Source organism: Rhopalosiphum padi, chromosome 3, assembly GCF_020882245.1.
Source record: "Rhopalosiphum padi isolate XX-2018 chromosome 3, ASM2088224v1, whole genome shotgun sequence".
NCBI classification, from domain to species: Eukaryota; Metazoa; Arthropoda; class Insecta; order Hemiptera; family Aphididae; genus Rhopalosiphum; species Rhopalosiphum padi.
In genome coordinates, this window is record NC_083599.1 from 44,245,197 (window position 1) to 44,272,013 (window position 26,817).

The following is a 26,817-nucleotide window of genomic DNA, read 5'->3' on the forward strand; positions in this document are numbered from 1 at the left end:
TTAGTTTGGATACTTGGTATCTGACTGGAATTCTTTGGAATTATAATAAAAATAAAAATATACAAAATAAAGTATGGTTTAGGTATCGAGTTAAGGTTTGATATTATGTATTTATAATTTTGAATGGTTAAGAATGTTAAGATAAAATTAAGTTAAACTTAATTAAATTATAATAGGTATAAAAAATACTGTAAACCCTAAATTAAAATATAGAAACTAAGAGAAACCATGTGATTATTATATCTTGAACCAACTTCAAAAATTATGTGAATATATTATAGCTTTTATAATTTACCATTTGCTGATTGGAGTTGGCAGTAGATAATATTTTGTGTGTATTCTTCTCTACACCCTGCAGCACCAATATATTATATACTAAAAAAAATATAATTTTTAGTTTTTTTAAACCGTCATTACAAATATTTTCATGTTATATACCCCATACTCCATAATATATATATAATACATATACTTTACCTTCTTCTTCAGATTCAAAAGAATCTGAATCCTTATTAAAATTAGATTTTTGAGCTTGACTACATGGCTTTTTATTTTTTAATTCATCGACTTCGTTCGCAGATGAGTCTGAGCTCAAAACCAATTTGTGATGCCATGCTTTCTTGAAATTAGCTATAATTGAAATTTGTAAATCATTATTTATTATTAGTATTGTGTTATTATTATTGTATATTTTATGACTTGGAGCTGTGTAAATTATATGAATAACAGTTATACTTACTAAATTCTTTACCATTATTTGCCAAATGAATCTTATAGCTTGGCCAATCAATCTGAGGTTCACTTGCTATATTAATGATGTCACTAGTAACAGTAGTCGGTGGTGGTGGCCATTTACAATAAATAATAGTCCGGCCATCTAGCTAGACTTGATGTCCTAATCAACCAATGTGTTGGTATAACACTGAATTCGTTTGTATCTGTAAAACTCCCTATAACCCATCTTTTGGTTTTTGGAACCTAAATTGTATTAAAATATTAGAATAAATAATGCATTTTTTTATTATAGGCTTCAAGATAATAAACTAATTATTTTACTTATTTTAGGACATTAGCATTTAGCAATATATAACTAAATACAGGGTCGGCTCAATGTGGTAGCAAAATAGGCAGCCGGCTAGGGCGGCACTAATGTGGGGGCGGCAAATTTCGAATGAACCAAAATAATTTAATTATTATAATATAATATAGTATGCTGAATTATATGTTCATTGTTCAAAATATAGAAAAATAAATATGTAATAACTAATAAGTAATAACACTAATAACTAATAATAATATACTATTGATACTCCGTTTACCGAGAACGCACGAAATAAGTCAGGATATATCTTTTGATCAAATTACCCGATTAGAAGCTGAATCTTTAGCCAAAAAAATAAAAAATTTTAACTTTGTGTGTTGCGTTGTAATTTGGCACTCAATTTTAAATCAAATAAATTTAGCGAGTAAAGTGTTACAGAAAGTAACATTAGATATATCTGGCGCAGAGAACAACTGTCAATAGACGAAATTAAGTTTAACATAAAATCAAGAAAACAGTATATAGTATATATAATACCCATCATAGGCGTGCGCAGCACTTTGATTCAAATATAGCACAGTTTTTTTTCTTAATAGGTATAGGTACTCTGATACTCAGTAGTCAGTTTAGGTAGAGGTTGTTTTGTGGCAATAATACGCTACAGTTAAAAAAAACCATTTAAAGAAGAAAAAAAATATTTTCAAATAAAAAATCTGTTACACAAAAACACATAGGTAGTTATTACTTTATAATAGGTTAATCGGAACTAATATTTTGAATTTTTCAATTATTTCTCCATAATCAAGTTTTATACATAATTCTTGTTCAATATACTCATAAAAAGTATAAGCCTTCAAGACGCTCTTGGTTCATACTTCCCCAAAGTTTAGACTTTAAATATTTAGCTTAGAAAAAGCTCTCTCGCCGGAACAACTTGGACAGGCGTATTATAATAAATAATTCTATTGTTTTATAGAAATAATTAAAAATATTTGCTCTGTCGGATTGACCTATAGCTATTGAAGCCACTGAGTAATAGTCGCATCACCGTTGATGAACCTTTAAGCATTTATTCTGTATTTGGAATATATTTTAATAGTCTGATTTCACTTTTTAATTCATCAATACTAATATCAAATGTTTTAAACAAATAAGCATCATAATCATTTTCAGTGCTTGTCAGATTGATTAAGTTTAGAATCCGCCACAGGTACGGCACAGCTATAGGCCGCACATATAGACCTCACCCGTGCGCCTATAATAATATATACCTATAATAAGTATATAATTGCAGGTTATCATATAGATGTAAAGAATCTATAAGAATTGTTATTATCTCTATAATAATAATATGATAATAATTTTATTAGTATCAATAAAACATTTCCGACAATAAATCAATTTTACCTAGTAAAAAACCGCGTATATTATTACTTATCGACATAATCTCGAAAACAATTCGTTTTTCCGTCGAATACCTTCCATCATATATAATCTATAAGATTGAAAGGGTTTATTCGTCTGCGATTTTTTAGTTTTCCAAAATAGACCCCCAGATATTTTTTATACTACTATACATATCTTTTTTAATTGTATATAGGTAGAATTTATGGCAACCTGTCTAAATAATATATATTGTAGTGTTATACCCTATATATATTATACGGCTAAAGTTATAACAGGTATTAAACCTACGATGCCCGCCGCCCGGCCGCTAGTCATGTAATATATTATTGTGACGGGTATATATACTTTTATATTATTTAAAAATAATATATATACATACATACACACGCCGTCAGGTTCAAGCGATAGCTTCGCGGAGTTTTTATTATTATTATTGCGCGCCCGTGCGTTAACTACCCGCATAATATATATATATATACCTATAGCTGTATTAAACCTGCGTGCAGCGTGTGTCGGTCGTCGTTCGATTGGGTCTCTCGCGTTCTATCCGGAAATCTGGTTAATTTATTTACCGAGGCCCAGGTCCCTCTACATTACACGCACTGTAAATATACAATAATAATAATAATATGTTTATTTAGAGTCTGTCGACGGCGGATCGATTTCTCCGTATACGCAGTTAATATAATATATATCTATGCGTTAGATGTGTGTGTGTGTGTGTAAAAGGTATGTATATATATATATATATTTACAGCACACTCGCAGTCATTAATTTACATTTCTCGTTTTGTCTTCTATATGCATTCGTGACGTTGCGGATCCCTTATATATAATACTACCCACACACGTATCTATCGGTGTGATATATATATATATATTTGTGAAAAGGAGACGGCTGTGCAGTGGCGGCGGCGGCGTTGAACGAGAGGTGTTGAGGTGAAGGAGCAGCAGAAGAGCATGAAAAGAATAATAATAATAATAACAACAACAACAACGACGACGACAATATAGCGAGCGTGCGCGCGTGAGAGAGATGTACGCGTGGAGAAGTGGTGTCGTCCTGCGCGCGTATATAGGTGGCGGCGGCGGGGTGAACGAACAGCTCAATCGGCCGGCCAATAGCACTGGGCGGCGGGTCCGGGGGGCGTGGCCCGGTGGTCGCGCCCGTTGGCCCGCCGGCCCCGCGTAACCATGGCACGGTGGACGGGCGGAGCCTGTGCGGCGGCCACGGCGGCCCGCGACCAGACGCGCCGGTAGACTCGTTCCGACGACGACGATTACAACAGATCGAGCCGCGGAGACGAGTCGCACGCCGCCTCCGTAGCCGCCGTTTTTCGGGAATACGCGCGGCCGACCGCGAAACCGTCACCGCGCACACGCGCCAAACAAACGCTATTTATAACGTTTATATTATTATTATTATTATTATTATTATCGTACGCATTGTCGACGACGTCAGATCGTGTTGATTTGACCTGTTATCGTATATACGCAAGCCCGCGATTGTCGACTTTTATCGTTTCGCGACGGATCCGGGCCTGCAGGTCATGGCCCTGGAGACGGAACGTTGCAGCCCGAACAACGCTTCGAGCCCCGGCCCGACGGACAACAACCGGCGGCCCGGGCTGGACGACTGCAGCGATCAGACCAAAGAAGTGGTGTCGTCGTCGTCGTCGTCAACGACAACGTCATCGCCGCAACAGCAGTCGCAGCCGGACGTCGCGGTGTCCGCGTTCCGTCCGGTGCGCGACGAGGCGGCTGTGGACGGTGACGAAAATCGAACTCCGAAGGCCGTGGCCGAGGAATCGTCACTGTTGGTCTGCAGCAAGCCGCTGAGCATATGTTCGCCGCTCCAGAACAAGACCGTCGCCGCCGCGACGACGGCCGATCCGCTCCACAACCGTCACGTTTCGCCGCCACCGTTGCAGCAACCCTCCACGAGGAAAAAACCGTCGTCAAACGTTCAGAAAACTCAGCAAGCCACTGCGGACGTGCCGCGGTGGGTCCACCAGCAGCAACAACACGCCGCCCACAACGGCGATCACGGTCCGCTTCAACCACCGTCCACCGCAGCGGCCGCGGTTGCGGTCGAGTACACGATGGCCATGGCCGCGGCAGCCGCCGCTGCCGCCGGCGGTGGCGGTCACGTTCCGCCCGTGTTTCCGTTCAACTCGTGGATGTACCGGTTCAACTTCCTACCGATCGTGCCGGCCGCGGCCGAGTATTTCCGGGAAATGCAGCACCACAACCTGCACCACCCGACCGCCGGCGGTGGATCGCCTGAAATGAGCGACGATCGTCCGACGGCCGCGGCGCTGCACTTACAGTCGCAACACGCCGAGTTCGCGAGGCAACAGCAGCTAACCGGTACGGTGGCCAACCTACACCACCATCATAACAATCCGGTAGTTCCGACGCCGCAAGTGGTGCAGTCGGCAGCGCACCAACCCCTGCAGCCACCGCCTCCACCGCCGCCGCCACAACCGTCTTCGCTGCAGCCGCCGATGATGGCCACCGGTTATGTTTCCCGGCCGGCCAGCACTTCCGGTTCGTCGGACGTATCGTCGTCGTACGGGCCCCCGACGGCCGCCGGCGCCGGAACCACGAAGAACTGCGGCAGCTACCGTTCGCCGTCACCCCGCTCGCCCAGCCCGTTCCGGTTGGCGTTTTCCGTCGACAACATACTCAGACCGGAATTCGGTAGCAAACTACATCACCACCTGCAGCAGCAACACCATCATCACCAGCCTTTGCCGCAGCAACACCACTACCGCAACGGCAGGCCGTCGTCTGTGTCGCCACCGCCGCCGCCGCCTTCCGTGGCCAAAATGCACTTTAACACTCTGCTGCAGAACAAGCCACACTCTCAGCAGTCCATTCCGTCGCTGCATCGGCCCGCTCCGACCCGTCCCAAAGCCGTGGCTGCCGGACCAAAACGGCCGGTGTCCGCTGTTGCGGCGGAAAAGGCCAATAAGCGTAAACCGGCACAGCAGCCGTTGCCGGCGTGCTCGCCCGTCATCATCAATAACAACAACAACTATGACAGCGACAACAGCAAGTCGGCGAATGGCGGCCGGAGCGACCACCACCACAAGCCGGACGACTCGGGCAATGAACAGGAATCCGCGGGATCGGACGCGACGGGAAGCGGCGACCAGCAATCCAACGATAAGGAGATGTGGCCGGCATGGGTGTACTGCACCCGGTACTCGGACAGACCGTCTTCGGGTAAGTGCAAAAACATTTTTCATTATCAGGTTTATATGTACATCGTTGAGTTTGCACTCGATTTTCTGCTCTGCAATGTTGCAAAAGTATAAATTGTCCGCATGGTTATTGGTTTCGAAAGGTCGTTTTCGGTTTTACGGCTTTATTACATAATATTATACCTGAAATTATAATTTAGGTATGTGATAATGAACTCGTCATCGACTGTTGCGATGTTTTTTTTTTTTATTCGCCGTCTGTGTTTGCCTATTTCTGGCAGCCAGATTGCCGCCGTCGCTCAATTATGTAAATTATATTAGATATATATATATTATTTATATGTACGCGCAAAATCGTTTTCAACGCGATTTAATCGACCGGACAGACCGCAGATCATAATATGATTACATATTATTATACTACGAGTATTGTATATAATTCGTTTGCTATAGCACATAGTCTATTATATTATATACCTATATATACATAATAATGTGTTCGAACGTCTCTAAACGTCGTACGATAATCGTATATTTAAACATTATGCTTAAGTATGCACACACACACGCATAATATATATAATATATATATAGTCATTAGCGTTTAAATACATAAATTAACATACGAGAAATTAAGTCATTCGTCGCGTATACGCAATGGGAAAAAAAAAATAATCCGCGCGCGATTTTCGATTCCGTTCGTTTCTGTATATATATAATATACGCGTATAACGTATAATTTATGCGGATAAATACGAAAGAAATCAAAAAGAAAAAAAATAAACCGTCTCTATTCGCCGCCGTCGTATATATACATAATATTATGTACACACGTTGATACGGTCGTACGATATTATATTGTCGCACACGTTGAATGCGATTAACGATTATGTTGGTATATATAATATATTAATGTGCACTGGTTTAATAATATTATATTATACACTGCAGCGTTATTATGTTTAGATGTCTACAATATAATATGATACGCGTAGGTGTGTTATTGTACCAACATGTATACACACTCGCATAATGATATAATTATATACATTAATATAATATATTTCGCATTCGTGTCTTGAGCCGATTTTCGTAATGATATATTCGTTGCACTTGTCGTCGTCGAATGATTGACGACTGCTTTAACATAAATACGACCGATACACACGAAGCGTGTACATGTGTGTGTGTGTGTGTGTGTGTGTGTTCGAATGTTTTTGTTCCCGTTGTTCGCCTATTATATTATATATATTATTATAAATCGGCCATTTAACGTTTTATGCCCGCGAAACATGCGGCGTTGCGTAATGGTAGGCGAAAAGTAAAAGTCATATTATGCCTATATACTTATAAAGTTATAATGCGCACAGCTATTATTTAATAAGCATGTCAATGAATGTATTTAAAATGTCGCGACCCTGTGCTGTGGCGGTGGCGGACATTCCACGCGACAATTCGCGATATTATTTCGAAACGGTGTCTTATGCGCTCTCTATATAGAAACCGAAAAGATGTGTAAAATTGATAATATATTTTAATATAGTCTATATGTCGATAATCGACGCCGTTGTTCAGCGAGGCGACTGTTAAATACAATATTTTGAAGGCCGTGAATTCATCACAAGAATATATTAAAACGCTTATATTGCCTATATTATTATTATTGTCGTACATTCGCAATATTATAATTCAAAATTATATGCCAATATTAAATTCTAGTTATTTTCGGGGAAAAAAATCTTATTCCGGTGTGAACCCTAACCTAACATTATATAATCTCTGGTGTTTCGTGACCCACAATATAATGTGTGACGCGTTTTGAACGTATACGTGTTGGTATGGCTTGTCGTTGATTTTCGCACATTTCCAAAGCCCGAGCATATAGTGCAAATATTTTTACCGTAAATCAAGAAATATATATGTCGGTAGAAATTTTTCCTATTATTATCTATGGAAAAATTGAAAATACCAAATACTTTATAACTATATAGGTACTGCAAGTACCTATTTACATATATATATTTATATTATATCGTGTTCTTGAGCATAAAAACCTCCCTATAATGTTTTATATAATTAGTAACTCCTGCCCGGCGATATCGCGGTCCGTCACAGATTTTGGTCAATGTGATTAGAATTTCGTGGTAAGTTGATTAATAGACTCCTATTAGGTTTACCGCGATGATCAATAAACGGGAAGCGTACTAATCAAATAATTGATTATATATTATATACGCCCACGGTACAGTACATATAATACTATAAGTCGACACTATATACGATTCTGCAGTGATATCTGCACATTTAGCATCATTTCAGCTGGCTTCGGCTAATCTTCAGCCGTTTGACTTTTATTAACCTTATTGTTCGTATATAATAAAATAATTTTTGATTTAACTAATTATCATCAGCGCAGAAAAGTCAACTCTATCACCGAGGATTATCGCTTGGTTAGTGGTTTTTGGTGTATACAAATATATATATTGAAGTACATGTAGTACGTACGGTATATACCTAATTTGTGTGTGTGGTTTGGGTACATTTAGAATAACGTGCAGATTACAATGATATTCGCGCGTTTGGCCCTGCACAATATTCACGATGTTTATGTACCTATTTAATATAATATATATAGGTATATGATGGGTATATGCGCAATACACTACGGATGTGATAATTGAAAAATAATATTTAATTGTGGGATCGCGTGACTTGTCATCGCATGTGTAGAGAGAATTTGTAAACGCGCAGTGTCTCGAAATTATTTTTTCGTGACATTTTTTTTTTTTAACTGGTTTGTCTATAATGAAAAAAATAAATACCATTATACTTACTAACGCGGATATTCTATTCGGATAATTATTAGTTATATTATGGTGGTCAATAATGATGACAAAAATTTGCGTATTCCAATTAATCACCATTTATACGGAGGTCGTGATGACCGTTGTCGTCTATAATAGCGCACAATCTTTATAATGTTCCAATACAGAGCCACGTATGTAGATTGCATCACGTAACCCCTTAATCTATAGCCGCTGACCATAAATTAAATACTGATGTAAAGAGGTAGTATACTCGATTCCCCTATACTATATAGTAATCACAGCGTGTTGACGCGCAAACACAACATTTTTATAATAAAAACAACGGTTGTGTGACCTACCGAAATGTTTTTCGCGGTTTGTTAATGTCTTGACAATAAATTTATGGGTATTGAGTTGTGATGCTTGCTGCACGATTCCGTTAAAATAACCAGTACCTATATATAAACTCTTCTTGAATATGATGTACCTAAGTAATTTAATTTGCCGCAGAATTCTTTAAACGACACCGCCGTACAATTAATCGTCAAATGTATTATACTATGCACAAAATCTACTTGGTATAATTAATTTTTAAAGTCATTCGAGGTCAAAATTATAATTAACCACTTAGATAATGAAGAACCTCGCGTGTCCTGATTTTGTAATTAAAGCCAAAAATGAGAATTTTATAAATTATGTCACCTCCAAATATTTTTGGTTGCTTTCCTCCCGCCCTGTACACTAGTCAGCTTAAATGTTTAGCACTGATACTATTAAAAAGCATTTCAAATAAAGCGAAAGAAGTATACAAACAATTATCTAAGAAATTTGGAAAAAAAAATAGTTTAAAACTTAGCGGTATTTAGGTTGTAATTTTATTTTATTCTATGAATTAGTTATATAGGTTAAAAATCACAAGATCAGATGATGTAAAAACAAACGTTAAACTATATAAAATATTTCAGATGCCATTGTTTAAGAATGTATTTAATATATGCCAAAAATCAATTTAAACGTAGAAAAAATAAAAATCTCAAGAAAAAAATAACTTAACAGAATGTGTATTTCATTGTACCTGCGTTTATTGTATACACGTGAATCGAATTTATGTAGCTAACGTTTCTTCTCATTAAACCGATAGAAAAGGAAATATGCAGTGAACGTCGTCAGGACGAAATAACGTTTGATTTTCATAATACAATAATGCCTAATAATACGCGTGTGTACTGACGATCGTTTACAATATATATGCGCCGTCGAATTGTGGTTTTGTATTATGTACGCGAAGTTGTGGTGTGTGCATAAAAACTACGGGGGTGGTTTATGCGCTCTCCGTCTGTTATATACATGCGACAAATCCCCAAACGCTCACGCTCTCGCACAGATACACACCCAATAAATGTGTATAAATAATACGTGTGTGTGTGTGTGTGTGTGTGTATACAAAACCACCCTAATCGCGTAATAGTCGCTCGTGTTTTTTTTTTGACATTATCTCCGTCGCAGCTTCTCACCACACCCCCTCGTTTCGGTTGGGTAGGGGTGGGCGTCGGCGGCATCGTGTTTAACACATGTACGCACATCGCCGACGGTATATGATGTGTAATATAATGACATGATATAATATCGCGATAAATAAATGATTGTAATAATAACACAAACGACGTATAATGGTCCCCGGGCGGCGCGAGCGGGACCACATCGGCGGCGACAAAAGACAATTTTATTATATACTATAATATATTATTATATTATTTCACGACAATGGCGGTTTTTTTTTTTATTTATCTTTTTTCCCGTTCCGCATTCGCTCGTATGTTGTTATTGTATATTATACGGGCCTTATGTCGCCGAAACCGCAGCGGGAGCCGCGTATACATATTTTGAATCGGTTTCGACGGCTGACGTGCATACTGCATAATATACAATATACATATAATAGTGGTTTTTCGTGTACTGTTGTTGAAAAATAATGATATTTTCGATTTAAACCCCCACCGCACCGTCGCCCTCTCCTTTCACCGTCAAGAATTGACTTTAAAATCCTCGTTGATCCCGAGTCGTCGTGTATACGTGGATCAATCGGCGTATTACGGCATGCGGAATTGATCAGGTTAGGTTAGTCGCGGTCTTATTGTGTAGCTGCAGTCATAATATGAAGACTACTGCGTGCATGCAGTTCACCCGACACTTTTGGAATAGCGATACACGTCATTTTAACCGAGAGAATACATTTTTTTCATTTTTTTTTTCCACAATCCTGTATAAGTAGGTAGATTCTTCGTTTCTACGATAAAAACGATCGTACATATATTAAAATGTGTGTTTGCGTATTTATTTATAAACATATTGTCGGTCAAATTAAACACGATGATAATATGATGCTTTGGGAAAAAAATGCACTTCTTTAAGGTATTTTATACTTAAAAAAAGCAAATAAATCTTATGAGATTCTTAAAATAATCTTTGTGGTTAAAATGATATCAATAATTTGGTTTGAATTTACGAACCACCATAAATTCTATTATCAATTCTTCTATATAGCGAATACGTATATTATATTTATTTATAAGCAACTTGCAGAGAAAATTCACAATAAAAATTTGGCGTGTCTTTTCACACCGGTTTTCACAGGTCTCGTACGATTATTATTCGGAGAACGCCCGTATCATAAATATAATATAAGCTTATGTTTTATACTTACTGTTGGTTGTAGGCCATTGCAAAATCGTTGTAAAATTTGCAAAATGTTCACGTTTCGCCGAGACGGTGTCACGTTCATTGTTGACAGAAAAAAATGTCAAAATTGTTATTTTTTACACAATAAGTCAATATACGCAACAATCGGACATTCGTCTACTATTGTATATATGCCATATCCTCTACAGACCTTTTGGTTTTCGACCATAACAAATATCTTTGTCTTTTTGAGCTTCTATAATTAATTTATAAAATTATTAGATTGAAATAAACAAATTATACTTTATTTTATATTAATTTGTATTTTTGATTTATAACACATAATACAAATATGTAGTATAAAAGATATAAAATAAAGTTTGAGCATAATATTTATAATATTAATAAGTAATAACTTTACTATATAATCGGTAATATTAATTTTCTGTCGATTAAATAAATTGTCTAACATATAACAGCAAATTATTTTTCTTCATCATTCTAGTTTTTAACATTTGTTTTTTTAACTGCTCTCCGTTTATAGTATCTTTTTTCAACTTTGTCATATTCGCACGATGTTGATTACTTTTTAATAGTATTCTTGATTGTATCCAGGAAATTGTTTTTTTTTTTTTTATAGCGGAACACTTTTATGTAGCTTACATTAAACTTTAAAACACATAAAAAATATACAAATAATTTAAATCTTAGATGTACCTATACGCGTAAAGGAGTTAATAATGAATCATTTTAAAATTGTATAGTACATATAGTACATATTTCATTTTTATTTTGTGTTCAAACAATTGAGCAAGTATAAAAAACTACATTTTTAATAAGGCCCTAATAAGACGTAGATAATAATAATGCAATAGTATAATAATGTAGTGAATAATTGTCGCTATCTCTGAGATGGCGTAGTGATTATCATTAGAAAACATTTTAGAATATTGCTTTTACAATAAGTTAAAATGTAGTATAATAAACGGATATTAGAAGAACTTTTGTGTTTTAAAGTTATTTTTATCCATTTATACACGAAACACAAATACTTATTAATAACATACCACGCGTAAAAACATTTCATAAACAAATTTAATGATTTCCAAGTTCACTTGGTTTTACTCTATTTTTGTACACAACACGCATTTTAAAAACTACAGCAGCTATTCAAAACGGGACCAGTTTTTCTCGGGTAACAATTATTTATTTTTTTTTGGATATCTGCTGGTTTCCCGAACCCGTTATTGAATTTGTCCATGTTATACACGGGGTATATTTAATGAACCTGCTCGAACACGTTTCAGAGTTCACGGTTTAAAACTCCATTAAAAAAAACAAATTGTATTCTTATTGTGCCTGCAGCTTTACATATAGGTACGCGTAATTTAAAATTTTACGAAATATGAAAACAAAAACCATAAATATGGTTATTTATAAATGATATTTAATTAATGTTCAATAAAAATGTTTTGTTAAATAATTCATTTCATTAATATATATTTTATCTAAGAATAGCAACATCAATATTTACATATTTTAACTTAATTCAAGTTCTATTTAAAAAAAAAAAAATAAAAAATAAGATAATAACGGCTAAAATTTGTTTGTGTTATTTGTAAATATATAAATAACCATTGAACAGTATTTAAGTTAAACTTCAACAGAAAATAAAAATTAAAAAGTGAAAACATTCAATAACATTGCAGTCTTAATGTAAAAATGTAATCGTTAAAATAATGTAGAAAATGTCGCTTTATATTATTTACATTTAAACTTTATTTAAGTTCATTATGATAACCTCAAGGTAAAAATAAAAGTAAACTTTAAAATTAAAATATGTAACAGAACATTTTTGACTAAGTACCTATGTACAAACACTTTTTCAACATTTATTTAAATATATACAATCCGTAAATATATATATATATATATATATACATTTTACAATAATAGTTTTTTAAGAAGAAAAAATGAAATTATTGTGATAGAAATGCCACTTAATGGTATCATTATTCTAAGAGGAAATAAAACTTAAAAAAAAATGATTTTAATTTCAAAAATTATTATGAAAACCAACATAATAGTTATGTCTATATAATATGTCTTCATGATAATTATTAATTAACCATATTATATAATGTTTTACAAACTACACACCATTCGACTTTTAAATTAGGTTGTTTAATTTAAATTCCATTTAAAAACAAATATTGTTATTAAAATAAATAGATGATGTAAGTTTAAAAATCTTAGTGTGGCCGCGGCGGCGTGCCGTCGCGCTGCAATAATCACGTCATAATTTTACGTAAGTGTACTAGAAAATAATTGTATACAATTAAATCGAGAGCGTTCCAACGTTAATTGCTATATAAGTGTGATACATGTATATTAATTTTGTCAAAAGGTCAACCCACGTTTACAGTGAAATCAATTACGTTTAACGGTATAACCGATGTTTAATCTTTACCTATAGCTTAATGTACCTGTATATTATATGACGCGAAAGAAATACATCGAAATCAATATAGAAATTAAATCGTCAAAGAGAATTCGTGGTCGGAGACGATCGATTTTATTTTTTTTTGTGATCCCAATATAGGTGTATTATGTATAAACAATAAAGGTATATTAAACTCACGTTGTATACGTCGCACTTCGCATCGTTCTTATAATATAATCTCAAGTAGCTCTTGCCTCTCGAAATTCTTGGCATTTTTGTCATGTATACGTACCTAAAGTGTAACCGTGTACACTATTCCTGACCTCATTTTATGATTTGACGTAAAACCGCAACGATATGGTATTTATGTCATACGTACAGGAAAACGGTTTTCTAAAATTTTCAATTTTTTTCCCCTTTCACGTTTCGCATTACGTTATCGACCATAGTCGTCAATTTAAACGATTGCGCACTCTTGTAGTTTCGAATTAATTAGATCAATATGAAGTTGTTTAACCATATTACCTATATGTAATAATACTATATTATGATCATTGAATTTCATCATATCTACAGTTTAATCTCATGTTTCGTTTGTACGTTATAGGTAACTGCAGCCTATATATAATAATTATTATTATTGTATATACGTAGTAACACTCTCGTATAGTCTCGTCACGATACAATTCCAGAGTCAAAGCCGAGTCCGATTGAGTAGCCGAAACAGACAATTTAAAATTTGACTCGAGAGCGACACGCGCGCTGTTGCGTCGTTTGCGTATGATATTTATAACGAATTGCACGACACGGTCTGCGCGGTTGGTGCATTTACGAAAAGATGATGGTTAGGAAATTCAAAAGCTAAACGTTAATGTAATTAATTATGTTCGAACATATTATTTTTTCTCAAAAGCGTTATTGGCTAAACTAAATATCACGTCTCGGACTTGTGCGAACGCATACTTTTGTGTGATGCGGTACACCTAAGCGATTTAATTTTCTCGGTGATTTCCGCGTCGGAGCGAATAATCATTCTGCGACAACCATTTTGCGGGGCTCGCCGTCAGACCTTTATACACACACGTATGTATATATATATACGTTCATACGTATTACCGAACGGCGTCGGCGTAATACGGAATAATAGAATAAATATATATACATTTATTTGCACGCGCGCGTGCGTGGGTGTGTGTGAGACGAGCGCGATGATCGATAAAACGCGAACGGTCTCTCCGGCTGCCGTTTCACCGCCCAATTACCGCGCGCGCACAGCGTCGGCCGGCCGATTGTTTTATTTAGCCACGCGCGCACGGCCGACGACCACGACCGCGGTTTACTCGATACTATTTATTTATACATTTATACGGATACACTATAATATAGCTGCGTTATCCGGTTGTGGCCGGATCGAAATTAATTTATCTCTGTATATCGTTTTTCGATTTGCTTCGGTTGAAAATATCATATGCAAACACTGCGATTGCAATGAATAATTTTATGGTTTTCCGCGATGTAAACCCAAAAATACTGTTGAAAACAACACTCGGCAAATGATGCTCAAACCCCAACGCAAATCCAATTTTGTTAAGATCACCAGCGTGGATGTGCAATAATTAGAATGTAAAATTACATTATTTAAACATAATATATATAGGATGTTATTTTATGATGGTAAAAATACAATATTTTCCTTACCTGAACATCATAGAAATTAGAAATAATAAATTACGAATACGATGTAATCATCAATTCGTGAAAACCATACAAACTCTATGCATTAGAACGGACGATTTTGACTTCGGAGTGATGACATTTGATCGACGAATTTCAATCATGTACCTTTATTTACAAAATATTCGGTTCTGTTTATCTGTGAGGTCCCGCTATAACTAATTTCACTTCACATACGCTGTATGAGACTAATATAGAAATACAATTTTGTTAACTTTCTTTAACTATATATACTATCTATATACAATATTCTGTTTTTTGGTTTTTGAAATATATACATTTTATCAAGACACATAATTTACACTTATTCATTCATATATATTTAATATTAGGCACATCGTATATTAAATAAAAGGCTATACGTTACAAGCAATACATTTTTAGTGTTGTAATAATCGTCAAGCTTACTGTATTATGTTTATCAACGACAACATAGTCCCTCGTTGGTCAAATCGATTTTAAAGTTCCATTCTGATATCCCGAGTCTCTGCTCCCTTTTCAATTTCACTTTTCGTCTCAAACCATTTATGATTTCACAATAAACCCCTGCACGTGTCTCGCAAATCTCTCATTCCCCTCGCTTCATTTTTATATAAACGATGTGTGTGTAAACATATTATATGGTTTTGTTTTACTGCACTTGTTGTGGTATATACACTATATCCATTTAATCGTTTACACATATAACCATGCAGTCAATTATTCATAAATCTCATTACATTATTAGGTTCGTATATGTTCACACCACACATATAATAACTCGATAAATAGATAATAATATCACATCGAAAGTGTGGGAAACCGTTAGGGTCTGTTGGGTGATTTTATTTTGTTTACACACTTGCACACACTACATTAGCCTACTCCATTATATTTTTATTGTTTGTTTTCTATCTTGATATTTATTATATTATGGTTTATATACATTAGAGAATCATAAATTTACAAATTGCCATTACGGGAATCATGTTTAACGGTTTCAAAATATTAATTATATAATTCAATCGGCTAAAAACATATACGCATGCACTGCGTTCATTTTTCTTGATTTTTTATCCGTTATAAATAAACATAATATGATAATGATATTGTGTATACAATTTCGTATTAATTATTAAAGGACAGATTATGTAGGTAGGTACTTACTTGATCATATTTTATGATAGATATTATCGTATTTCATACAATACATATAATACATACCTATATGTTGTTTGGTAAACGGTAAAAAAGTCCGGAAAAACGGGAAAAGTCCAAGAAAAAAATAATTTAAAAATGATATTATTTATTAGGTTATTTAGGTTTATTAAAGGTTATAGGTAGCTATACATAATTGTGCATATTATCATTATTTTAAAATTACTTATATTATATTAAATTATTATGATTATAATATTTATTGACTACTGAGTACATATTATAAGTTAATTGTCACATGTAATTTACCATTAACGTTACTACTCCCTATTCCTTTTTCGTAAACAATGTGATATATTTTGTAATATCAGTTCGACTGGTTCGTTATCTGCAGATCTTTGACATAATATTTGAAGACAGTGTTCCAAAGTATTTTGTTTCCTTTTAGATGTTAGCCCAATATCGTTTAATTTTATTTTTGCAATATCGACACTTATTTCCAGTCGCATTTTATCAATTAGCTTCCATATCGTAGGATGGTTATGCCCCACTACATGTTTGAATCTATTATTCCAGTTCTCACAAAATATTGTTTGTTCGATGTTCCTCATTTAATGTCAATTCGCGCACGTTCCATATTTCTGGTGGATACAATGCTTTAATTCGACGTACTATTTGAAAAAAATAACTAAGCTCAATAAAACATTTTTGTTTAATAATTTTTTTAAGAACTAATTTAATTTTAATTTATTTTAAATAATTTTTTCTGGGACTTTTTTTCCCGGACATTTTTACCTCGGTTTTTTCCCCTAATATCGTGTTATGTAGCTAGTGAATGCGTATTTTAACTCTTAATATTCAGCAGTGTTGAAAAATTCAACTTGTTTAGGCAATTACTATTGCGAATACATAAGCCACGACGACAATATTCCTACATATATTAGGTATTATAATATTGTCTTTGGTACTCGCGTATTAGAGAGAATGCGCTTAATAACGATAATAATTCATCCGCGTGTACCTACTTGCCTTAATAATATGTATAAGTATGTACAGGCCGATCGGATGATACAACAGACTATTTACAGTATGTGCAATGTGCATGTATATAATATATAGGTATACGAACCAGGCAAATCTCCGAAGAGATCTTATTTTAATGTCAGTTTATAAAATAATAATAATACTCTATGGGTATTGGTGTATATGTGTACATACATATATATAGCAGATACCTACATTATCGTAATATACATCGCGGTAGTACCTACTCGCCGTCGTCTTTAATATATATGTACACATATACGTTTATTATAATAATGTATATTATAATTGTAGATATAGGTAGGTATAGAATTATATAATATATTAGTAGGTACGAACGCATATATGTACATCTAGGTATTACTATCTGTAATAATAATAATGGCAGCCAACTCTAAAAAGCGATCACGAGAAACAAAAGAAAATAATAATAAAAAAAAAATCCATGCGTTATATATATTATATATATATAGGTACTGAATCGCGCGTTTTACAAAGGGAGAATATTACATCCCATATTATTGTAGGTATACCAACCGATATAACATTATATGGGCATGGACATAAGTAATATTATACATGTATTATTATATATACCTAAACATTTATTATGAGCTCGTGTAATTTTTATTTTCTTTCTTCTAATGGCCGTTTTTGCATTTGTATAGAACTACAACCACGGCCGTTTAATACATAGGTAACCTGTATGCACTACCCCGCGGAGTAGGTATACCTATACGTTTTATATGCACATGCATTAATAGACGTGTGTACCAGACTTATTTAATGCATGCAAATAGGTATTTATATATGTATTATAATAATACTGTATGTCGGCATATATAAAGTACCAGTTATATAGATATAATTATATAAAACATAAATAGTGCCACCGTGTAAGTCGTCAGTCGTTGAATATGATACCACATGTAGGTATTAGGTACCTATATGGCTATATTGCCGGTCTTCGTTCATCATATCAAACAATATAGAAGAGTATAAAAATATTGATATGTTATACGTCATAAAAAAAACATTAAATACCAAATTTTGATATATAAGTTTGAAAATAGGTATAATTATTTTTATAATTCACCTATAATATGTATAAAATCTAAAATAAATTTGCTTATTCAATTAAATTTTAAGTAATAGTCTTAATCATAATACTTAGGTATACTTACATATGATAAAATCTATGGACTTTTCATAGTATCGCACACTTCATATTTTTACTCTTGTAATAATATACCTACGTACATATACTTTTAAATTTCAGAAATACTTACACTTTATTTGAAAACCAAATAATATTTAGCTTTAAATTTATAGGAAACAACTTGCAATTTTGCAGGCTACTTCTAATCAATCCCGGTTAAAATATAACATATGTATTATTATGATATATGTATAAATGTTTAAATCATTTAAGATTATTTGACGTTAAGTAAACGATGCAAAATCGATAGATCAAAATAAACAATAATGATGCACATCACACGATATGCAATCAGTTTACTATAACACCTGAACATAACTCATTAATAATAATAACTATAATGAGTCATTATATTAACTCACTAACTGTACAAAATATATAGTATTGTCATACGACTCATATACGTTTACTAAATTTGCAGGAAAAAAATATATCCTCAGAGTAATATCTAGTCTTTTAAACAAGTTCATCAGTAAGCTGCAACTTTTATATCACATTTAAGTGATTCAAACTTTGAACCTAAATATCCATTTCACTCGTGACCTATATAACCGTCTCACGTTTATAAAGTAGATTTGCAAACAAAAAAAAAGTTCTATCGCATTCTTTCGTCTGTGCATGCGGAAAATAACTTATGCTGATCAAAAAAAGAGCCATTTCGCAATCGGTGATTATTTGTGTTGAAATATATCGGAACACCCTAGCACGTGCAAAGTACGATATGGTATAATAGAATCGTGATATCGGCTTTGCGCAGGTCGATCATAAAAATATGACATTTTCAATCCAGCTAGTGGGGCACATTAACAGGACTACTGAGTTAACTGTGCGGAATGCGATAGTGGAAAAGTGCCCAAGCACTACATTATACGCGCATTAACAAAATTACTTTTTGGTATTTCGTGTAGTACGGCGTTGTTTTTCTTCCGAAAAACAAGCGAGCACGCGATTATTTCGTTTTGAATCGATCGCGGTGTATACGACGACCAGCGGTATAAACCTAACGACCGGGTCTGTCCAAAAGCGAATATTATAACGAACGACGCAACTGCGCGGTATATATCCACAATACATGATATTACATGTGATGGCCGAGGAATTTTCGTGACGCGAAACGCTCCCTCTAAACGTGTATAATATAACCATATATAGATACAATACGGGCGTGTGTATTATAATTTACAACACATATTATACACAGTTCATCGTCGTTATAAATTATCATATTATGTAGTTATTATATACGAGACGCGTCCTATATAACATTATGATGCCAATTTATAATACGCCCACCCGACGTGTGCGTGTGCAGACATACACCCCGCTTGTAATGGTTGTTTTTTACAGCGCGAATATCGCAGTCACTGCAGTGCGTAATAAAAGTAAAAACCAAAAGCTCAGAATGTCGTCGACTAAGTTCTTCAAAAACAAATCATAATATCGGTTTAAAAAAGTTTCTTTTTTTCAAACTGGCAACTCCTATATTATAATGTTATATATAGAACTAAAATCATGCAATAAGAAACGTTATAACATTGCGTTTTATTAGGTACCTCGAATTAATACAGAAAAAAATCATACACAGATAATTTTATTATTATATTCCTACCAATTCAAACTTTCTCGCCTAGTATTTATTGGCCCTGTAAAATGACCCAAAAGCAGTTTGAATCTGTCCGCTAAAATTTTGTTGGTACCTCAAATGGTGTATTATAATAATATATTAATTCACAACAACGAACTTAATAATTTACGATCGTCTAATAGTTTCGAAACTAAAACTGTAGTTTCTGAATTTCCACAAAATCGTATTCCGAAAATATTAATTTGTAAAAATAAAACCGTTGACGACAACAACTATAAATATAATATATCAACGAGTATACATTATGTACACCGGCCGACTACAGACGTTTACCGCACGATGTACTTTGCATAATAATATATAATACGACGTAATATATCGTTGTGTGTGCAGACGACCGCAAAGGCTGCTTTTGGTGAACAAACTTTATGCGTGCGCCGTAGATAAGCCTTTCTCGCGTCCCCATTTTCCCGCCCACACCATGACCCTTTCACGCCGCCGTGCACATTATAACGCCTGACGCTTTTGCATCCCGCCCGTTATTATAATATAATACAATGATATATGTGTGATATCCATTTAACGCGCCTCGCTCATTTTCGCAGTAAATTATTTCGATTATTAAAAAATAAATCCACACGGCCCGATATCGTCATATCGCTATACACGATGAAAACACCAATAATTTGTTTTTTTTCCCCATAAAAACCCGCGCGGAACCTCTTATCCTGGTTTTAGTTTCCTATTCGCCCTAACTCTAGCGCCATTGCACCCCAGCGCAAGTATATCTCTGAATTATGTATTAGCTTCGCAGCCAGCATTTACAAAAGCAGCTAGCCCGAGCTACAGTTTTGATACGACGGTTATTATGACATGCCAATTAGTAATTGCTAATTACCACTCGGTTAATTCGTTAGTGCCATGCAGGTGTAAAAAATTATCGTCTACAGGTGTCATTTTTCCATATGATTCTCTTAATCTGCTCGTTCATATCTATAGTCGAGTGAGCAATTATTTTCGCGCCAACTCCTTCATCACTATACATATAAATAGAACGATTACAAACTACGTAATTTCATGTAGGCGTACTTTGTTGGCGATCATATTGCTTATGTATATGTATAATATATATAGTATTAACAGAATATGATTATTGCGGCACATAGGACTTTTTTTTAAAGGATAATATCATCCGAATTGATTCTAATTCAGCAGATCGGTGGGTACGAAATCCAATCGGGTCTGCAATACGTTGAATATTGAAACAAATATCGAACGAGTTTAATGTGGCATGATTTTACATTTTTAAAAGTTCAACGTTAAAATAAAACAATGAATTTTGTACGACGAACACTTTAAACTTTTAAAACATTATTATCTATCGAAATTAGCTTAGCATGACGACGTTAAATGGTTCACACTGTATATAATAATAATATTACGATGACGTGCACGTCCGCCTTATTGTTAATAACGTACGCACGCACCCCCGGTCTTTGTCGATTTACATTTTAAAACATTTACATAAGCCGTATTATATGCCAACGTGGTGTACTTAGACTTATAAACTTGTGTACGCGACGTGTTGAAATTTATATTTAGGTAGAAACGTGTCCATAATTTTATTCTGCAGACAAATTTATAAGTATAATATAATACATAACAATATATTATAGTTTTTGTAGACAATGCATGATTTAAGCGAAGGATGACTATATAAAAGTGTTTCGAATGGCCGCAAAAAAAATTTAATATAATATTTTGATATATTTTTCTTATTTTTAATTAGAATTTTTTTTTACTATAAGCTTATTCACGACGAGGATTACACGTAATGTGCTGATAAAAGATTAATTAAAATATTATATTATTAATTGCATGCTGGATAAACCCGTGTTCTGTTTTGATGATGCAGAACCGGGACGTGTTCCATACTAATGCAGTTCTTGAAAAAAACCATTTCTAAATTGAATCTATAATGAATGATTCGCCTAGAATTTTCTCGAAATTATAAAACGATTATAGCGCAAACATTTAATCACTTCTATATGAGCATGCAGACTATGAAAACAACACCCGACCGCGGTATTGTAAATAATAGAAAATTACATGACCTTCGAATTATGGCTATGCCTACCACGAATGTACATGGTATATGGTTATACGGTAGACAAACGATACATTTAACGTTAACGCATTATTCGCGGTGTGGCACACTCGCTGCACATAATCTATACAACAGTTATCAAAATCGCATTATTAAGGTTTACGCGATTTGTTCAGTCTTTTATTTGTCCCGTAAATATACCTACTCAACGCCGTCTTTATAATTCGCGAGGTCCGATATCAAAATAATTGCCAAATATTTTCCAAAGGTTTTTTAAATACTTACTACTTTATTTTAACCATTTATATTAATGATTCAAAGTTAACGACCTAATTAAAAATAGAAAAAATAGTGTGGCATTTACATTACACCATAACATACCATACCATGCCTGTAACTAGCAAATTATGGTTATGGGACAAAAAAAGCTTGCAGGTTTTGTACTTTTTATCGTAAGCTATGTGGAAGATGTGAATAATGATTTTATGCATTAGAGTAAGGTAACAGAAAAAACAACATTTTTGGAGACTTTTTTGCCAACCTTCGTGTGGTGTCACTTCATCAACGCTAATAGGCAGGACTAACCCAACTCGAGTATTCCCAAAATAAATAAGCCTGGTTAGGTTAGATACCCTCAGTACTCGTGTACTCGACAAAAAAAACGTCGATATTCGCGCAGTTTTTTGAAACTATTGAACCGACTCGAGGTTATCCCCCGGGTGTGTGTGTACGGCGAAAAATTACACACACACCACGACGGTGGCGAATCATTTAATAATATCATTACGATACCTATTACACTTTTACGGCTAACGTACCCACACGAAAACGATCGCCGTCAAGGTCGTTGTTATATATACGCCGCGGTCTACGTTATGCACTGATGCGTGTCGTTATCGGTGCCTGCCTACCTAACAACATGGCAATAATAATAATATCTTAATTATACGAAATATGCACGTGCGTGCGCCGTTCTCCATTGACACCGTAATATTATTATAATATTACCGCGTACACAACACGCGTAGGTACACCGCCGTCGTACCATATCACGCGGCACGAATATAGTTATTTAGACTGATATCAGGGGCATTCGGACGGAATAAAAGCGTTAAAATAATATCGGGTTACGCGGCGCGCACGCACGTGCACAATGTACTTGTGTGTGCGGGTTCGCGATTTATATTATTCATTTTTCAGCCCGGCCGGCCGTATATGTGTGCGCGTTTGCAGTGTACATTTTTCGAGTCGGGATGAAGTGAACACTAATTTTCTGTATACCAGTCGTGTTTTGTCGATTATTAACGGCGACAATATATTTTTGATACGCCGGCGAGCACTATGAATATTATAATGTCGATACCTACATTTCTAATGTAACGCGTTTTGACACATCGACCAACTGCAGCCGATTATACATCATGTAAAACGATGCACTCAGTTTCGAGCTACTTATTATTCAAAAACAGTACAACAATTATTTGGTCGTTTAATATAGTTTTATCGGGAAATCGGTGTAAAATTAAATTGGTTTTATAAAAATAATATTTTTAATGGTATCATCGTTGTTAGAACGTTATTTAAGAATAAACGATATGATACAAAGAAATACATGCAAATTTGTAGTTTCGGCTATTAATTTTTTTTTTTAGAATTTGACTATGTTTATATTACGCACCAGCCATATTCACAAAATTAAGTCAAATGTGCACAATAGTTGCAATAGTTGTGCCGAGGGCCCGTGACAGATCGTCAAAATATTTTCAAGGCCTTTACTATCAACATACATTGTAATTACATGTGCCAATCGTAGCGTTTAATCGATGGCTATGTTACAACACATTTTAGAAAAATTATTTTTAATGATGAGGTACTCAGGAGGTAGGAAATTATAAAACATATTTTTTGGTTTTCGTCTTGATTGATTCACCCACGTGTCTTTAATCTCACGTACATAATAGGTATATGATTTATGATCTGATTATAAATAGCTGGGCCTCGGAAATGAACGACGTTTTACAGCGTAGATTTCATAACTCTCTTACAGTCATATAGATAGTATTGTTGCGTGTCGCCTGAATGCTTGATCTATTTTAGACTTCACCTTTAAAATATCAAGATAGTTCACAATTGATTACGATTACAATTTAAACGTCGAGGTGAGTGATATATGACCCGATTAGAAAATACTTTTTATACTGTCTCTTAAATCAACTAAATTGCCTTAAGCGCGAACTTCACGGTAGGGTTCTATTTCATAAATTACAATACTCGTGAAATGGAAATATTAGCCGTTGGCCGCTGACCCTTAATTCTAAAATGTTTTTGTTTTAAAAAACAAACATTAAAACCATAACGTTTAAAGTATGACACTTTAAGAATTGCCGACCTATAGCAATGTGAAGCTACAAAACTGTCATATACATCTACGGGACTGATTGTCCCATAAATCGACAACCTGACCAAGGTTATTTCTGCAGAAAGTCGTACTCCTAATGGAGAACGCTGAAGCGACAAAGGACGATTTCTTAGCAGCCTACGAAATCAATGAACAAAAAATGAAAAATCGAAAGAAAGGAAGTAAAATAACTTACCTCCTCTGGCCTGTACATGGTAGAAGTCTATGCAGGTTAAGCGTTGACCACAGCAGTGCTATTTGCTTCCGTACAAATCGGCCAACAGGAATCGTGCCATAAACCTTATTAGGCAACAACTTCCGAAAAGCAATTATGGCGGAAGGGACTTATACCGAACAAACCCATCCTGCCGAATCCTCCTCCGTTTCCCGGGTATGATCTGCTACACCGCGGAAATAGACAGGCTAATCGGGTACCATCCTGCAAGTACTGACACTCACCGAAGGCATGGTACCGTAATACGATTTCTAAATCATACACTTCGACTAGAACTAAAAAATAAAACAACTTTATATTAAATAAACCATCCCTTTAGAAAAATTCCTAAAAAAACCCACCATCAAAAAGCAAGCTAAATAAACATTCTTATTATTATAAGTCTCGTATACAATATTCCAGACAACGCCGTATAGCTTACTAACTATATATTATGTAATAACTATAAATTAATTTTTTCAATCAATATTAAATTATAATAACAATTGTGTTAAAAAATGAAAAAACGCAATGATTGATTAATCGCGGTGGATTCGTCGGCTGTTATTGTTCATGCGTCCGGCTACACTCTGTATAATATACGTACGGGTAGCGATATTTATCTTATTATACAACGGTGCGTCGCCGCGAGGTCTCACGTGTTAATATATTCTATATATTATTATAACACGACGTACGATACATAGACGATATTACGCTACCTACCTATATAAAATATCGTCGGTCGATCGCAATGAAAACGAACTGCGTTCGCCGCATAGACATTTTTCTGGCCGCCATATTACTTTATACACGCGCGCACGTCGTGTATACGATGATGGTTACATCGCACTATACGGTCCGCCGCGGTAAAATATTACACGTTTTACGGTGCGGCAGATGCGAATATTGTGTGCAGCACGCCGCGGTCCCCCTTATAATAATATTGGCCGCGACGACAGAAGACGTGTACGATATAATAAATATCGCAACGCCATATGAAACGATGATGATGTGGTGGTGGCGGGGTGGCGGGGCTGCGGTAACAAAGTAACTGCTGCCTTGCACACACACACACACAGAGTATTGTCGGCCGCCGCACATTTATTTATTTATTTTTTTTTATAGGTCGGCGCCCTCCATTGTCGATCCGCAATAACTTTTCTTTTTCTTTTTTCCACCCAGTCGTAATCCCATACATAATCCTCCCCGAAAGCGAGAATTTTAAACGGACCCGCACGACGCGCCCGCGTTTACTATTATATACCACTGCGTCTTTGTGCAGACGATGACGACCGCGCAGCGGATGACAAAAAGCCGCATCGTGGCGGACTATACGCGCGTTCTAGGCATCATTGCAGCTATACCGCGGCTTTGGTACCTACCCGTGTACCGCGCGCGCGGTATATACCTATACGTGCGGCGCGGCGGCGGCGGCCGTGTGTGCGACCAGCGGCGACGTTTCCCCGTGCCCGGTGTGCGTTTCGGAACCCTCGGGGCTATCGGCGTCGACACGGGCCACGCCCCGTCGGGCCGGAGCAACGTCCAGGCCGGCTATTTTTTTTTTCTCCATACCGCGTACGACTCGCACGGCGCACACCACCGCGACCATACACGGCGATGATAATAATAATATTATTTTTATTATTGTACGGCGTACCCATAATTTATATATAACGTGTATTATGGTACATTATATAATTCCATTCCGTCGTGTAAACAACCGGCGCACGAGTATTATATTATTATAGACGTAGGTACAATATTATAGTATATGGGTAGGCACGTTACG

At 35.4% G+C, this 26,817-nt stretch overlaps 1 protein-coding gene and 1 long non-coding RNA gene across 2 annotated transcripts in view; one reads left to right on the top strand and one right to left on the bottom strand.

Moving 5' to 3' along the window:
• Positions 1-303: 303 nt before the first annotated feature.
• Positions 304-1,001, bottom strand: LOC132923829 (uncharacterized). The gene is made up of 3 exons (XR_009661262.1): positions 740-1,001; positions 478-630; positions 304-375 (listed from the first exon to the last, which is right to left on the bottom strand). It is a non-coding gene; the product is annotated as an uncharacterized LOC132923829 (long non-coding RNA).
• Positions 1,002-3,726: 2,725 nt separating this feature from the next.
• Positions 3,727-26,817, top strand: part of LOC132924271 (segmentation polarity homeobox protein engrailed-like) — a 39,598-nt gene continuing 16,507 nt past the window's right edge. Inside the window, exon 1 of the mRNA XM_060988474.1 lies at positions 3,727-5,680. Within this exon, the coding sequence (XP_060844457.1) occupies positions 4,000-5,680 (1,681 nt within the window). The 5' untranslated portion in view covers positions 3,727-3,999. The remainder of the gene's footprint in view (positions 5,681-26,817) is intronic.